Source organism: Thalassophryne amazonica, chromosome 8 (assembly GCF_902500255.1).
Source record: "Thalassophryne amazonica chromosome 8, fThaAma1.1, whole genome shotgun sequence".
In the NCBI taxonomy this organism is placed as follows: domain Eukaryota; kingdom Metazoa; phylum Chordata; class Actinopteri; order Batrachoidiformes; family Batrachoididae; genus Thalassophryne; species Thalassophryne amazonica.
Window position 1 is genome coordinate 85,834,887 of NC_047110.1, and position 16,799 is coordinate 85,851,685.

General features: G+C 41.6%; 1 protein-coding gene across 1 annotated transcript in view; it reads right to left on the minus strand.

Moving 5' to 3' along the window:
* b4galnt4a (beta-1,4-N-acetyl-galactosaminyl transferase 4a) overlaps positions 1-16,799 on the minus strand; it is a 440,181-nt gene that overhangs the window by 20,357 nt on the left and 403,025 nt on the right. Inside the window, exon 9 of the mRNA XM_034176867.1 lies at positions 3,282-3,348. Within this exon, the coding sequence (XP_034032758.1) occupies positions 3,282-3,348 (67 nt within the window). The remainder of the gene's footprint in view (positions 1-3,281; positions 3,349-16,799) is intronic.

Consider the following 16,799-nt stretch of genomic DNA (forward strand, 5'->3'; position numbering starts at 1 on the left):
ATGGAGGAATCAGTATCGCCAAATACCTTCACGAGTTCTTCCCAGGTATCTCCCAATTTCAAAGGTTGACTACTCAGAGATATGAATGTCACCACGAAGATAAGTCAACATCTGTACAAGTTTGACACTTTCACTACATACAGATACACTTCTGATGGCTAAGTCTAGGAAGCCATAGAAGGTATGCTAATGCTAACGAGAATCAACAGAAATGTTTTTTTTTTTTTTTCTTTCCTGAGGGGCTAATTCTGATATTAGGGGGACATTTTTTTTTATACAAAACCTATATATCTACCCACATACACATAAAAATGATAACAATTCCCAGCATTTTGTTATTAAGCCCAATGCTCAGAATTTGTATTAAAATGACTTCATCAATTTTAGCCCCAACCAGCTAGCAACATAGCAACCACTTGTCTCATCACTGTAAAATGCCCACTCTGACTGAAAATGAATGGCAGCTGACTGCATTGCCTGTTTCTTGCAGCTAATGTGTAAACAATGCTGTCTGAATGCCCTCTGCCAGACAAACTATGTAATGACACCATTTGTAATTCTGCATTGTTTATCCGGTAAAATAAGCATTTTAATAATGCAGATACAGCTATGTCTGCAAAAGGCCCATATTAGTTAACTGATATATTGGTATGTATTACTGCACATCACAAGCAGCCACAACTACATATTTAACAATGTCCGGTATACAGAGCAGGAGCTTCCACAGCCAAAAATCCAATGAATCCTGGAAAAAAAAAAAATCATCTGTCAGAAATTAGATGACATTTTACATGACCTTTGCTTTGTAAATGGTTTGCGCTACCATGCCAAAATATTTGCATAGAACTGGTTGTGTGACAGGAGTTGAGCTAACAACCCATTGACCAGGGCTCGATTCCAGGTGTGTGCTTCATGGTACCTGTGTGTGACCTTGGACAAAATACTTCCTCTGCATACTCCCATTCCACCGAGCTGTAAATGGCTACCGGCCTTGGCTGAGGGTGGGGGAGTTGGTGGGTGGGGGGTAACCTGTAATAGACGGTCACCCTGTCCAGAGGTATTCAAAGACTCTGCTTCATGCGATGACATCTGAGGATAAGCACCAGCCAAACAGGCTTCAGGACCTGTGAAGGACTTATGGCCCAGTCACACGGCACTTAACGAAGGCCAACGAAGGCCTGACGAAACAAGAAATCTGGACTTTCGTTGACTTTCGCTGGCATCTTTTAACCTTCGTGCAGCTTCATTCCTGCAGTTGGTGCTTCATCAGGATTTTTAAACTGTTGAAAAATTTGAACGAAGGGCAATTCGTCCGTGTTTCGTTTTGCTGTCGTTCTTGATGTTTTTTAATCATTTGTTTAGTTTTTGTAACGTTATTGTTTAGTTTGAATTCGTTCGACCAGCTGAATGTTTTCACACAGTGCAGAAGGCGGCCTGTGAGCGGGGAGGCTGCTGTGTTCATCGGAAATTACAGGGCAAACTCAGCCTGTTTGCTTGGATTTTTTTTTTTTTATCTGGGTTGGGGGTCAGCTTAAATGGGCTCAGGCACATTACATAGGCCAGAATTAATCTTTTGTGTGGATACAATTACTTATTTTGCCACAAGCAAGTGCTGAATTTGAAACAACAAAAAAGTTATGTACTTTCCGGCGGTACTTGAATGCAGCATTAGCAGCAGGAGCAGCTGCTGCATGCGCTTATTATTTTTTTTATTAAATATAACAATATGAGTGTAGGAATGACAGTCCAGCTCTTCTGTACATGTGGCAACAGGTAGATGATTCAGATGATGATATAAAGAGCTGTTCTGGAAGTCAGAATGCATGTTGTGGATCAGCTGCAGCTGGTGGAAATAACCGCACATTGGGAATCAATGCGCAGCGTTCACACGCACTGATCAATTTACTGCTCTGATATATTCAATCATCTTTACACTTATATTCATTCCCTGTTTTGACAGTTTTCTGTTATAAATCAATATATATGGCTTAAAACATAATTCAGTGATACAGCAGTGACCACAGCACGCCAGAGGTTTTTTTTTTTTAATTGGAGTAAGACAGAGCGCGCAGCATGTCAACAGACAGTGTGGATTCTGATGATGATGGAGATGATCCCAGTTTTGTTCTGGATGAGGAACCAAAGCAGGTGGTTCCACCAACGTGCACACAGATCTCCACAGCTTCTGTTTGCAGTTTCTCCAGGACTCAGGCGCTATGAGCGCCGTCCCACCGCCAAGTCCTGGAACTCAGAGATGCAGACACACACTGCTCCAGCTGTGGCTCCAGGTGCGTTTCATTTAAAGCGTCAAGATCGTGAGCTTCAGTTTTGTTAAGTTCCTCTTTCGTCCCTTTTGCGCTCTTGCTTCGCAGGCTGTTCGGTGATAAAGCTCTTTCGTCCAGCTTTTCTCAACGAATTGTGACTTTTTTAAAACTTTTTTCCCTTCGTTCAGGAATCCTCGTGTGCCGTGTGACTGGGCCATTACTCTTTTCTTCTTCTTACTGTCAACAAGGTACGTTGGAATATTTTGCTGTCTTTTCAAACCCACACCAGCTCGGCACTGCATTCTGACAGGCCATAAACACAGCTGCTCTGAAAAGGAACAAAATGTCTTTTTAAAGCTGACATTAATGTCAAGACATGAAACATGACTTTGGCCGGTGCTTTTGAAGTGTCACCTTAAAAAAAGAGAGCTGGTTGTGTACATTACAGAATGTTACTGTTATTTTTTATTTTCTGTAATGCTACTGTTGGAACATTACAGAAAATGTTTTTTACTGGGCCATTCTCCCTTTATTTGGTAGGTTCATGCAGAACAAAAAAAAAAAGTCAATTTATGGTAATAAAAAGTCACGTGAGTCGCTTAGCTACAAACCTCAGGAATTGGTAAAGTTATTTAAAATCAGTGATAAAATTCAGTGTCATTTTTTTCCCCAAACATGATGAAACAGAAGCTTTCCATTAAATTGAGAAGCATTGAATAAACTAGGTAAGACTGTAGTACCCTTGGCATGAAGACAGTATAGTCATTTGACCTTCGCCCAAATTATTGACCTCAGGCTGATTATGCCAAAGCAATTCTGAAATCCACTTAAGTGTCTGCCATGTTTACAGTGCAACCGGAAAGTTTTCACAGCGCTCTGTGACTATGTTGGTGTCGTAGAAAAATGGAAAGAATGTTTGCATGAGTTGAAAGATGGAGAAATCAGCAAAAGGACCTGGGGAACAAACAATATCATGCATGGTTTCTAGCTGGTACCAACAGGTCAGATTATTCTTACCTGTGTACAGGGAGATGTAGGCGGAGTCTATCACTTCATATTTCAGACCAGGAAGGAACGGGCGCCACTGTGTATGAAAGGAGAGAGAGAGAGAGAGAGAGAGAGAGAGAGAGTGAGAAGAGGAAACTAAATGACAAAATATTGGAAGAATGAGGTGTGCAGGAATCATCCATCATGGTTTGTAGGCTAAATTAAAACCCTCTCACTGTTACTGATCTAAACAACATTATAGGATCAATCAGCTTTTGTGCACAAACACAGCGACAGAAGAGGAAACAACAAGGAAAACGAGTGGCAGGTGAACAGAGAAGAAGTGTGAGGATACAAAAGGGAGAAAATGAAAGCAAAAGAGAAACCAGACTGGCATGAGACGAAGACAAGAAGGAGTGGGCGTAAAAAAGAAGATCTGTAATGACCTGAAAAGAAAGAGAAGAAAGCAGAAGTATAGAGCGAGTGAGAGAAAACGAGAGACATGAGCTACAATTCTCTTAAATAGATTTCACAATTACAATGTCACGTCTGGTTATCTTGGGTATAATCACCGGAGACAGGTCATTTACCTACCCTTGAGATGAGAACACAAACATAAACGCCCTCCTCGGGCTCATGCAAATGCTTCCACATACGTATGTATTCACAACACATGCAGACAAAAACCTGCTCATGGTACAGCTTCATAGTTTCTCCCCTGTTCCCCACATGTTCATTTCTTATATATATTTCATTGTTTATTTTTACCAACACCAACTGATAAAGCTTTCATTAATGTTTGCTGGATTATGCAAAACTACCAGGAAATTTTCCTCAAATTTGGTGGAAGGGTGTAACAGGTCTGGATCAAGGGATCCAGGATCTTCACCCCAAACATTTTCATATATATATATATACATATATATATATATATATATATATATATATATATATATATATATATATATATATATATATATATATATATATATATCATACTCCCACTTCTGAGGGTCCAGGGCCAAGCATTAGCCCACTCCCTTTTTTTAAAGAAAATTGGTTAAACGCCCACATAAAATGTAATTATTATTTTTAATTAAAATTTATTAAACACCCACCTAAAGTAAATCAAATTCTGTGACCCACCCCGCATAATGTAAAAAGCACAAAAAAATGTTTTCATGATGTTTTTCCCCTCTTCTGTGTCAGACTTGTGATAACATCATCATTTGTCCAGTGCTCTTATTGTGACAGACTCTTGTGCAAGAAGCAGGAAGTGTTGTGTGGCAATGTAGCTAGCGTTGCCACAGTCACATGGTGAAGGAGCTACCCTGTTTATGTTTTTGTCTGACAAAAGTCTTTTTTTCCTTCCAGCAAAATGAATTTCTTGTCGGCTGAAGTGTGCAAAGTTCATCATTACGTTTTGTGCGTGTTTAGAACTTGGAGGGGAGTTCAGACAGAAATTTTCTGCTGCCTGGACATCTATTTGCTGCTTCGAGAGTGAGACACAAAGGATATGTAGCGCTTCTGGACTAGAACATGATGAAAAGTGGCTTCAATCTTGGGTCCTCTACCAGAGGCCTGGGAGTTTGAGGATACGGTGTAGTATTTTAGATGTTCCTAGGACTGGACTCTTCTGGAGAGAGACCTCTGACGATGTGCCTGGAACCTGCTGGAGCCACTCTTCCAATTTGGGAGTTACAGCTCCTAGTGCTCTTATTGCCACTGGGACCACTTTGGGCTTTACCTTCCACATCTGCTCCAGTTGCTCCTTCAGCCCTTGGTACTTCTCTATTCTCCTCATGCTGTTTCCTCCTGATGTTGGTGTCAGATGGGATTGCCACAACGATCACAACTACGGTCTTCTTTCCCTTGTCAAGCACCACTATGTTGCGTTTGTTGGCCAGCAGCTGTTTGTCTGTCTGGAATTTGAAGTCCCACAGGACCTTAGCCCTGTCGTTCCCAACCACTTTTGGTAGCATCTCCCACCGGGACTCGGGGACTTATCTGCTTGTGGCACAGATGTTCCTGTACATGATTCCCAACACCTCGTTGTGCCTCTCAGTGTACGCTGTCCCAGCTTTCATCTTGCATCCTGCTACTATGTGTTGGACTGTCTCTGAGGCACATTTTCACAGCTTGCATCTTGGGTCCTGTCGGCTGTGATAGACTCCTGCCTCTATGGATCTACTGCTTGGGACTTGTTCTTGAGCTGCCATGATCAGAACCTCTGTGCTGTCCTTTAGGCCGGCCTTTTCTAGCCACTGGTAGGTCTTCTTGATGTCAGTTACTTCCTCTATCTGTTGGTGGTACATCCCATGGAGGGTCTTGATCTTCCATGACATGTATAGATATACACAAAAAGATTTGTCTTTGAGGGAAGTCGGCGCTCTCCAAGTGCTCTTCTAATTATTTAACATGTTGCACACAAACGCATCCGGGTGCGATCATCTGGATTTTAAAACACAGCTGACAAACATGTTCTTTTCTGACAATAAAAACCTTCATGTCGCACTTCAAAAACATCACAGCTACTGTTGAGTAAAGTTTGAACAGACTCTTTCAATACCGAGATGCTCTTTTTGACACAGTCACTTCCACAAACACACATGCACGCACAAACAAAGGCACCGAACAGCGTCACATTGAGCACCAACGGGAAGCCACGCAGCAGGCCGTCGATTAGCATCACGCCGTAAGACTGTCCTCTCAAGGACACAACTGTCACCACTCAGCTCCAGGAAACACAGGGTGGCAACACATGAGTAACTTCACGCTCATGCAGCAGGTGTTATTGGAGTCAGCCTGTCCACTGAGGGTGACCTTTTCTTTTTCGGGGTCAGTGGATCCCGCTGCTCCTTCTCAGTGTTACAAAGCGGGGACACACACACACACACACACACACATATATATGAAACACGATGTGGATCTGCATAGGTTATTCTGTAGGTTTGTGGAATTCCTCCTTGTCGGTCCTCAGAGACTCTTTGATTAATGAGCATTTGTGTGGCAAAATCAATGGCATTGATCTCAGTTCATCTGAAATCAATAACGACCACATTATTTCACATTTTAGCTTCACCCCACACATCAGCAAAGGGGACTGGGTATTGAAAATGTTCCCAAGTGACTGTCTACTGCTCAACAGGCAAAAATAAATGTGCAGACTTGCAAATTATACATAAGGAAAAGTCTCTACTCTGGTTGGTTAATCCTCCAAGAACTATGAGTTCTGCTCATTTTTCACATTATACTATAATTTTAGCAATGTCTGTCTGTCTGTCCCCCTACTCCCACCAAGTCCTATATTTGATTTCCATTAGGGCACACTTAGTGCGCATGACGCAGGAATCGTATGCAAACCGTGTAATGTCATCCCTGTCGCCAGCGCCTCGTACACCTGCTGCTGCAACTATTTGTGCAGACAACTGCCTGAACGACAGTGTGTGCACTGTGTAAACCCATCGCGCTCTCTTGCGGCAGGTGCTGGCCAAATTCCAGGTGGCACGTACAAACATCTAACACTGCTCGCATGGCACTTAGAAAATGTGTGGCCATTCGCACTCTTGGCACAACAACAGACTGCAGACAATCACTGTCGTACTGCTGTGAAATGTGTCTATGTTCCCCACGAGTGTGACTGCAAACACACACACTGACATGTGGGTGTGTGCGCTCTACTCACGGGAGGCGTGGCTTCCAGCAACTGTGGTGACCTGTCATTCTGGACATTCCAGCCACACACCACCTACTGTGTTTGGACAGTTATGGACTAACTACTGTCCACTGTGAGGTGCGTGTGTCTGATTGCTGTATTTATGTGGACATAAATAAAAACATATCGCCGTGGTGGCGACAAGCTGCAGCAAGCAAGCGCGCGCACAGAGCGGACATTGACAGCCCCCCAGGTTGAAACGGACCATCAGATTAGAACACGCAGTGGGTGATCTGACGTCACGTCACCCACGTGAGCTCTGTTCCACATGACGCGATGTGTGTGCTGCAGTGCGCCGTCCAGAAGACATGTGTCAGGCAGAACACGCGCGCGGCCGACTGGACGCACCTGACCAGTAGATGTGGACATGATCAGAGCACACTGCTTCTCATTCATGTCATTTCATGACTGTATATCAGCGACCATGGGTCATCACCAGAGGTACAGGTGGATCATATTTCTATTGCTCGCTTGATAAATGCGGTGTTTTATATGGTGTTGGATTTAAATTTTTTTGTGTAACACTTCCATGTCCCTCCTGATACGAGGCAGCTTCCCCCAGCTTTCAAAGAACAGCTCCATAGCTCAGTGGTAAAGTCTCTGGCTAGTGATCAGAGATTTTGAAAGGTGCGAGTTCGCGTCCTGGGTGGTGTGTTTTTTCTTTTTCTTTTTTTTTTTAATTATTCCACATAAGCGGCATGATATGGTCCCACAGGTACCGGCTGGTTTTTATTTTATTATTCATACCACATAAGTGGCGTGATGTGGTCCCACAGGTACCGGCTGGTTTTTATTTTTTAATTTATACCACATAAGTGGCGTGATGTGGTCCCACAGGTACCGGCTGGTTTTTATTTTTTTATTTATACCACATAAGTGGCGTGATGTGGTTCCACAGGTACTGGCTGGCTTTTATTTTTTTTTATTTTTACCACATAAGCAGCGTGATGTGGTTCCACAGGTATTCTCTCTAACTCTCGCACCGGGTTCGTGCACACCTCCCCATCGACGAGATGTTTCGTGCACTAATTTCAAACTGTTTCACCGTTTTTGTCCAAATGCCATTCAAACTTCGCACTATGTGTGAAGGGGCCCTTAAACTTGATATGTAGATGATGTTAAACCACAGAATTGTCCTTAAAGCAGTGGTTCAAAACATTCTGAAAAGGGGCCCCCTTCTGTTGAGAAGAATATTTTCGCGCCCCCACCCCACCCCAATCTGACACACATGGACCCACCCACCTTTTGCTGCCAAACTCCACTGGAATTTGTTTTAAACATATTTATTGTTACAAAACTGCCACTTATTGAACAAAATAAAATAAAATGATGAATCATCTTCACAGTGGAATTATTTAAAGTGACATGCATCATCTATCTATCTATCTATACACAGTATATGTACATATTTCTTGCTCACTCTCAAACTCATCCATCTTATGCCTCATCAGTGTTGCCAGATACAGTGGCTGGTTTCCTGATTAAGAAAAAAAACTGTTAAAAAACAGCAAAATGCAGATAAAAATATATATATATGTACCCGCGATCTAGTTCTTTCGGTCATGACCCAACACTCATGACCATAGGTGAGAATAGGAATGAAGACTGACCAGTAGATCTAGAGCTTGGCCTTTTGGGTCAGCTCCCTTTTTGTCACAACAGTATGGTAGAGCAAATGCAATACCGTCCCTGCTACGCCGATTCTCCGGCCAATCTCACGTTCCATCGTCCCCTCACTTGTGAACAAGACCCCGAGGTACTTCAACTCCTTCACTTGGGGCAAGACCGTATTCCCTTACCAATCCATCGGTTTCCTGCTGAGAACCATGGCCTCAGATTTAGAGGTGCTGATCCTCACCCCAGCCTCTTCACACTCGGCTGCGAACTGATCCAGTGAGTGTTGGAGGTCACCAGCCGATGAAGCCAACAGGGCCACATCATCTGCAAAAAACAGTGATGAGACCCTGAGCCCACCAAACCGAAAACCCTCCTCCCCCCGACTACGCCTCGATATCCTGTCCATGAATATCACAAACAGGATTGGTGACAAGGCACCGCCCTGGCGGAGGCCAACCTCCAGCGGAAACGAGTCTGACAAGGCAGTGTTTACATAAATATATTAAATAAATATAAATATTTTAATTGTCTCACTTGCAGTGCTTAGTGTATTATAAAAAGCAATGCAGCTGAAGCAAAATCCTCCAGTCACAAAAACTACCTCATTCATTTGTCTTGCTGCTATCCCGACTTTGGGAACCACTGTCTTTAAGGATTTGTTTGGTCAAAGGTCATTGTCATTCAGGCCAAAGGTCAAATTTTGAGTTTTTACTCCAATGTTTACCAAAGTTGGTACACACACGTTGGTGGGATCTGAAATTGCCCAAGGTAGATCAAATTTACCAAAGGTCAATCAATGCAGTCAATGGAGTAATTTTTTTTCCACTCCAATTTGCACCAGTTGTGTTGAACACATGGAAGTGGGTTCTGGAATTGCACATCAGGGTCAAATTTGCCAAAGGTCAGTCACTGAGGCCAACATCCTGTCTGCCACTGTTTATGTTTAACCACTCCTCCCAGGTTATTGAGCTGATTTCTACCACACTTGGTATGCCAGTAAATCTCAACCCCAAAATTCCCTTTAAAAATGTCATTTTGGGAATAGTTAAAGCCCACGGGCACTATTACATAGCTCCAGAAAAATGTGCAAAACTGGTTTATATTTTCCTCAGGGTTGGAGTTTCAACTGCATTCCAGCCAGGCTGATTTCAGAGGGCACCACGCCCTGCCCTCCCACATATACACCCAGCCCTCCTGTGCCCGCGCCTCAATCAAATTTGGTGTTTTCCCCCACCTTCTGAAACCAAGCAGCAGGATCAGCAGTTCCAAAATTATGTTTGTAGCCAGAAGTAAAGCTGTGACTGTATTTGGGCTGCACAGTTAACTACATCAGACTGTGTGATTCAACGCTTACTGTAACAGTCTGTCACTAGTTTTTCCTTCATTTGGATGCTGGTGCCTACATTTTCCAAACTGATCACCAGTCAGCAACTTACATTTTTCATCTTGTCAGAGTGCTCTGCTTTTTTGTGTGCGCGCAGCCGCAAGGACCACTTCAAGTTGGAAATATTTTCAGAAAGACGCTGTGTCATCTGCTCCAGAGCAAAAAGAAGTGTTTATTGTTGTTTCTCTCTGCAGTCACTCAAACCCCGGCTGTTGTCCACTTTAACAGCTACAGCTTTCCACAGAAGGCATCAAATGTAAGAATCTCACATCTCATCTTTTTGGCTGTTATCGACATACATTTGGAGATAACACCTCCAAATATATTTTTGTTCTGCAGACATCTTTTGATGAAATGCTCTCCGTTTGTGCAATGCGCTGATTTTGTTAAAATGCTGTTTGAGCGATTTCTTAAAACCTCTCACTAAATCCTTCACACACATATCTGCACTCCTAAATCCAGCTGTCATTTAAAAGAAACAGTACAGGCTGTGGTTTTGGTGATGTTTGTCAGAGAGTAGCACCTTTAAATCTGTCACTGTTCTCTGCCTGAAGCAGGGTCACTAACTGGTGCCACGCAAGCCACACGAGGCCTGGCCTCCTTTTGTGTGCACATGTTTTACCAGGCAGTGTGGAGTAAAACTTTGAAGTAAAAACATGGGTGTGCCTCCACCCTGAGTGACACAAGGTAAGTACATAAAACTAGTACAAAGAACTGAATTGATCCATATGCTTCTCTTGTTGAGTTCCATAAGTAAGTGGTTTTGGTTATTCTTGTTACTTTGTCCGTGACATCTGGTCGATAAACAGGTGTATGTTGCCTGTCATGCCTGTGCGTTCGACGACACCTACCATTAACTCTTCACTTATGTCTAGTTTATATTTTCCCCTGCTAGACCGATGTCTAGTTAAAATACTTGTTGTTAGTGATTAAAATTGTTCAACAAGACTGACAATTTTTTAAAAATTTTGCGCCTTAAATAACCGAGCCGTTATTTGCAGATTATAATGACCCGCACTGTGGTACTCACAGTCACACCCTCACACAGAGATGTGAACCCACACCACTGACTTCATGAATGAAATTCGGTCAATAAAGGATAACATGTAAAAATAAATATATAAATAAATAAACACATAAATATATATATAAGTATTGTAATGGCTTGATCAGCCATGCTGCACTGAACACAATTTTACTGGCTCGATATCCGATATGGATATGGCTCGATATGGAGAGGAAATGGCTTCTCACTAATTTAGAAGATCTTCACTTAGCCTGGAAAAAGAGTCTGTTGCTCTATAAAAAAGCCCTCCGTAAAGCTAGGACATCTTTCTACTCATCACTAATTGAAGAAAATAAGAACAACTCCAGGTTTCTTTTCAGCTCTGTAGCCAGGCTGACAAAGAGTCAGAGCTCTATTGAGCTGAGTATTCCATTAACTTTAACTAGTAATGACTTCATGACTTTCTTTGCTAACAAAATTTTAACTATTAGAGAAAAAATTACTCATAACCATCCCAAAGATGTATCGTTATCTTTGGCTGCTTTCAGTGATGCCGGTATTTGGTTAGAGTCTTTCTCTCCGATTGTTCTGTCTGAGTTATTTTCATTAGTTACTTCATCCAAACCATCAACATGTTTATTAGACCCCATTCCTACCAGGCTGCTCAAGGAAGCCCTACCATTATTTAATGCTTTGATCTTAAATATGATCAATCTATCTTTGTTAGTTGGCTATGTACCACAGGCTTTTAAGGTGGCAGTAATTAAACCATTACTTAAAAAGCCATCACTTGACCCAGCTATCTTAGCTAATTATAGGCCAATCTCCAACCTTCCTTTTCTCTCAAAAATTCTTGAAAGGGTAGTTGTAAAACAGCTAACTGATCATCTGCAGAGGAATGGTCTATTTGAAGAGTTTCAGTCAGGTTTTAGAATTCATCATAGTACAGAAACAGCATTAGTGAAGGTTACAAATGATCTTCTTATGGCCTCGGACAGTGGACTCATCTCTGTGCTTGTTCTGTTAGACCTCAGTGCTGCTTTTGATACTGTTGACCATAAAATTTTATTACAGAGATTAGAGCATGCCATAGGTATTAAAGGCACTGCGCTGCGGTGGTTTGAATCATATTTGTCTAATAGATTACAATTTGTTCATGTAAATGGGGAATCTTCTTCACAGACTAAAGTTAATTATGGAGTTCCACAAGGTTCTGTGCTAGGACCAATTTTATTCACTTTATACATGCTTCCCTTAGGCAGTATTATTAGACGGTATTGTTTAAATTTTCATTGTTACGCAGATGATACCCAGCTTTATCTATCCATGAAGCCAGAGGACACACACCAATTAGCTAAACTGCAGGATTGTCTTACAGACATAAAGACATGGATGACCTCTAATTTCCTGCTTTTAAACTCAGATAAAACTGAAGTTATTGTACTTGGCCCCACAAATCTTAGAAACATGGTGTCTAATCAGATCCTTACTCTGGATGGCATTACCCTGACCTCTAGTAATACTGTGAGAAATCTTGGAGTCATTTTTGATCAGGATATGTCATTCAAAGCGCATATTAAACAAATATGTAGGACTGCTTTTTTGCATTTACGCAATATCTCTAAAATTAGAAAGGTCTTGTCTCAGAGTGATGCTGAAAAACTAATTCATGCATTTATTTCCTCTAGGCTGGACTATTGTAATTCATTATTATCAGGTTGTCCTAAAAGTTCCCTAAAAAGCCTTCAGTTAATTCAAATGCTGCAGCTAGAGTACTAACGGGGACTAGAAGGAGAGAGCATATCTCACCCATATTGGCCTCTCTTCATTGGCTTCCTGTTAACTCTAGAATAGAATTTAAAATTCTTCTTCTTACTTATAAAGTTTTGAATAATCAGGTCCCATCTTATCTTAGGGACCTCGTAGTACCATATCACCCCAATAGAGCGCTTCGCTCTCAGACTGCAGGCTTACTTGTAGTTCCTAGGGTTTGTAAGAGTAGAATGGGAGGCAGAGCCTTCAGCTTTCAGGCTCCTCTCCTGTGGAACCAGCTCCCAATTCAGATCAGGGAGACAGACACCCTCTCTACTTTTAAGATTAGGCTTAAAACTTTCTTTTTTGCTAAAGCTTATAGTTAGGGCTGGATCAGGTGACCCTGAACCATCCCTTAGTTATGCTGCTATAGACGTAGACTGCTGGGGGGTTCCCACGATGCACTGTTTCTTTCTCTTTTGCTCTGTATGCACCACTCTGCATTTAATCATTAGTGATCGATCTCTGCTCCCCTCCACAGCATGTCTTTTTCCTGGTTCTCTCCCTCAGCCCCAACCAGTCCCAGCAGAAGACTGCCCCTCCCTGAGCCTGGTTCTGCTGGAGGTTTCTTCCTGTTAAAAGGGAGTTTTTCCTTCCCACTGTAGCCAAGTGCTTGCTCACAGGGGGTCGTTTTGACCGTTGGGGTTTTACATAATTATTGTATGGCCTTGCCTTGCAGTATAAGGCGCCTTGGGGCAACTGTTTGTTGTGATTTGGCGCTATATAAAAAAAAATTGATTGATTGATTGATATCCAGGTCAGAATGGCATATTAACATGTATTTTATGAGCTTTTTTCCGTGTATGTTCACTCGCATATCCCCATTAAAAATGCATTAACATCCGGGCACTTAATATTTTGCCCGGTTAGGAGGTGTCATGTCGCTGTCCATGAAGGGACATTCGCGTTCAGTAGGCAGCATTGGGAGTGAAGACTCTAGTACTTATTATTAACCTTTGTGAACAACTTCGACCTTCACTGCTACGGGCAGGACCTGCATCCAGACAGCACCCCAGTATGGTCCAGTACATGTTGAAATCTCAAGTTTCTCTTTAGCAGCAATCAAATCTTACACTGCAAAGAACTGTTTGGCTGTGTGCTACTCGGAGCTACAGGCTGGTTACAACAGAAGCCTTGTAGACACTGTCGCCATACGGTAAGCATCACTATGATGAAGCTATGAAATCACTGACACTGAAGTAATTTATCGGCCGTTTCATTGATATGACAAAAACGTGCACTTTTTATTGTCCAATTAGTTGTTGTAGCCAACAAGAGGCCACGAGTTGTTAAGAATAAATAAATAAATTCATTAAAAGTTAAAAATCATGTGCTTTTGGTACCTGCCTTCTTTCTTGCTTCCACTCTGCCCTTTCAAAAAGCTGGTTGGAACACTTAAATATCCCCATAAATCCCATAATTCCCTGTGAATGTATGTCAAAATACTCCTGCTGTAAGCACGCTTTAGGTTTGAAACACCTTGGCACATATATCCATGGGCTATTTTTGACAACAAACTGCTTTTTAAACAGCTGGTGACCTATATTATCTTGCTGAAAATATGCAGAGTATGACCTCTTTAAAGGATTTTAATGACGGATTGGGCCAATTCTGACACATTGGCCTTTGTCTGCAGCACAACAAGTAAAAGGAGAGGGAACGTTCCCTCATTAATGTTGACCAAGCTGCTTTCAATGATCCAGTCTGAAATAACCATCTGTATTGGAGACTAAAAATATTCCCAAATGCAGATTTAAAAAAAAAAAAAAAAACTGAACAGCTGCATGTCTGCTTAGTTTGATTCTGTTCAGCTTCCATACTGACCAGAAATCTCAGTAAATACATCTGTAATGATTTTAGTCACTACCAAATTTAATTTCGCATATCTGGCCTTCCGTGTTCACGTGGTTCCACGCTTCCACATTTCAACGTTTGTTTGCCTTTATAACATCTGTCAGAGTGTTCCCTCATTGCCAGATTGTCTAGGTTTGTACCTGCTTTCTCGGGTTCTGATTCCCAGTGTCTTTCCATTGTTTTGCCCCTCTGCTTCACTGTCATTCAGAGTTTCCTGAGTTTTGCCTGCCACTTCTGGATTTGTTCACCTGCTATGATAAATCTCTGTGTACTGCTGGCATGTTGGAAAATGCAAAATTGTCTGTCTGGATTGTCTGTGATGAACCAGCATATCCTATTATTATGCGATGGTCTTGTTTTAACTGTGGCAAGATTTTCAAGATGATCAAAAATTATTTTTCCTTCACACGCTTCGACATACTTTGGGAATCCATTGGCTATCCGGGGTGCCTTTAATGTTGTTGTAGATGTGACACCACCAAAATGTTTTCTGGAAATGCCATGGTTGTGCTAAAGTTATATACTACAGGTATGTTATGGTTATTTTCACACATCACAGACCTGCACAAGTCCAGTGCACTATGTCATCAGTGTGCATGACAGATCACACTTGTGAGTAACTGTGAAGGTCTCACGTCAGTTTGTCACAGCTACAGATTATGAACTCCTGGGATGCATATTTGTATAAATATGAATGAGGCTTTATTGAACACATGTTCACGGGCTCATTCACTTTGTACCTACTGACAAGAAAGCTTTTGGAATGTCAGAAAATGTGTGAGCATCGGGTTTAGACATTCTCACGTAGTGTAGAAACTAAAACCTTAAGATGAACAGAGGATTTTATTTCAAGTTATACATTTTTCAAAATGGTTATTTCAGAAACAGAACAAGTCAGCTCCATATTTTTGTCAAATATGGTAAATAATTGCAGAATGATGCAGAATTATTATTTGTTTTTATGCACCAGTTAATATGCCGGTTGACATGGCGAAGAAAAGATGAAGGGGCCATTAACCCAATAATGAAATCCGCTGATAGTCTCCTGCAGAATTACAGGAAAGGACTTTAAAATTTAAAGCCTTCCCAGAAGGAATGAAGGAAGGCACTTTGACACTTGCACAAATTTGACCCTCGCATTGCCATGCAATTTTTCATGCCAATGCGTCCTGCTTTGTCCCGCTAGACGCCATGCTATATAAAATTTCATAGCTGATAACACATTTGCTATCATAACTTGGCTTTCATCACTCCTCATAGAGAAATATTATCTACAGCTACAAGTTGTCTTGTGCACGTCGTGTGATGGAGAACGCATTTGGAATGTTGTCTCAAAGGTAATTATTTATAATATTTATATTGTAATGGATTGGTAAACAGTTGCATTTTCATTCCTTCTCATGATTTAGATAATGTATCTGTAAAGTTATGTTTATTATAGATGTAACATTATCATAACTGTTCAGATACCCTGTGTGCAATGACACGCGGTGACACGCAGTGTTTTCTAATAGGTTGCACAATGTTCATGCCTAGTTCACACAAGTGGCACGAAATTCAATTTCAATTTCAATTTATTTTCATTTTTATAGCGCCAAATCACAACAGAGTTGCCTCAAAGCGCTTCACACAGGTAAGGTCTAACCTTACCAACCCCCAGAGCAACAGTGGTAAGGAAAAACTCCCTCTGAGGAAGAAACCTCAAGCAGACCAGACTCAAAAGGGTGACCCTCTTCTTGGGCCATGCTACAAACATAAATTACAGAACAATTCACGGACAAATATACAAGAAATGCTATTGGCGCACAGGACAGGATGATCACCAACACGAATACAACTCCCATCTCTGGATGGAGCTGCACCTTAAAAAGATAGAAAAAAAAACAGAATCAGGCATCAGAAAGACAAAAAATACTGTATAATTTGCCAACATTAAGCAAGAAAAACAGAGACTTACTAAGGTGATCGCCGGCCACTAGCCCTAAACTTCACTAAAAGACCCAGAATTTAGGTAAAGATGAGGCCGCAGCACGCTCCATTTACTAATAAATGAATTAAAAGAGTAAAAAGCGTAAAACAAAACTGTACCAGTATGCTAACCATATGAAAGGAAAAATAAGTGCGTCTTAAGTCTGGACTTAAGAGTCTCCACAGAATCTG